The sequence below is a fragment of the Glycine max genome, chromosome 4 (genome assembly GCF_000004515.6).
Source record: "Glycine max cultivar Williams 82 chromosome 4, Glycine_max_v4.0, whole genome shotgun sequence".
Lineage (NCBI taxonomy): Eukaryota > Viridiplantae > Streptophyta > Magnoliopsida > Fabales > Fabaceae > Glycine > Glycine max.
In genome coordinates this window covers 9,750,561-9,751,792 of record NC_016091.4, presented here as the reverse complement: position 1 = coordinate 9,751,792, position 1,232 = coordinate 9,750,561, and the positions used below count along the sequence as shown (strand labels likewise).

Below are 1,232 nucleotides of genomic sequence, written 5' to 3'. Positions count from 1 at the left end.
GCATATGAAACTGCTTCGACCCATTTGGTGAAGTAGTCAATGGCGACTAAGATGAAGCGATGTCCGTTTGAAGCCTTAGACTCAATGGCTCCGATCACGTTTATGCCCTACATAGAGAATGGCCAAGGTGCTGCCAAGACGTTCAAAGGTATGGGTGGAGCATTAACATTATCGGCGAAGGCCTGACACTTATGGCATTTCCTCACATGGGTGTAGCAATCGCTCTCCATAGTGAGCCAATAATACCCCGCTCTCAGCATTTTTTGGGCCATGGCATGTCCACTGGCATGCATTCCAAAGGATCCTTCATGCACCTCTATCAGCATTTGCTCAGCCTCTCTGGCATCCACACATCGAAGCAGTACCATGTCATGGTTCCTCTTGTATAAGATATTCCCACTCAAGAAAAAGCCGGTCGCCAACCTTTGCAACGTCCTTTTGTCGTTGTTAGAGGCCTCAAGCAGGTATTCCTTGTCTTCGATGTATCATTTGATATCGAAGTACCAAGGCTTACCATCCTTCTCTTCTTCTATTAAGCAGCAATGTGCAGACTTGCCACAACATCTGAATTCGATGTACGACAAATCTCCGTGTGGGCTTAGTTGGAACATGGACGCTAGAGTGGCGAGGGCATCGACCATCTGATTTTCCTCTCTAGGATTATGATGAAAAGATATTTCATCAAAGAATTCTGTCAACTTCCTGATGTAAGCTTGGTAAGGCACCAATTTATGGTCTCTTGTCTCCCATTCACCCTTCATTTGGTGAATTACCAAAGCCGAGTCCCCGTATACCTTGAGCAACTTGACCTTGAAGTCGATTGCCGCTTGGATCCCAAGGGCACACGCCTCATGCTCAGCTATGTTGTTTGTGCAGTCAAAACCCAACTTAGCCGTGAAAGGTATATATTGATCGTCCGAGGAAACCAATACTGCCCCAACTTCATGGCCTAGTGGATTAGACGCGTCGTCTAACCATACGATCCATTTGTCCTTGTCTTTATCCTCTACTTCCTCCTCAAACAAGGTCATGATGTCCTCATCAGGGAATTATGGATGCATAGGCTGATAGTCATTGATGAACTGTTGAGCCTGGTAATCTACCAAGGCACTCCCTTTTATTGCCTTCTGAGTGACATACACAATATCAAACTCCGACAACAGAACCTGCCACCGAGCGATCCGTCCAGTGAGAGCGGGCTTTTCAAAGATGTACTTGACTGGATCCATTTT

At 46.2% G+C, this 1,232-nt stretch overlaps 1 protein-coding gene across 1 annotated transcript; it reads right to left on the bottom strand.

Annotated features, from left to right (window-relative positions):
* Nucleotides 1-485: 485 nt before the first annotated feature.
* LOC102667601 (uncharacterized protein Mb2253c-like) lies at nucleotides 486-1,031 on the bottom strand. Its single transcript, XM_006579023.1, has one exon. It carries the CDS (start codon nucleotides 1,029-1,031, stop codon nucleotides 486-488), a length of 546 nt encoding a protein of 181 aa, XP_006579086.1.
* Nucleotides 1,032-1,232: the final 201 nt, after the last annotated feature.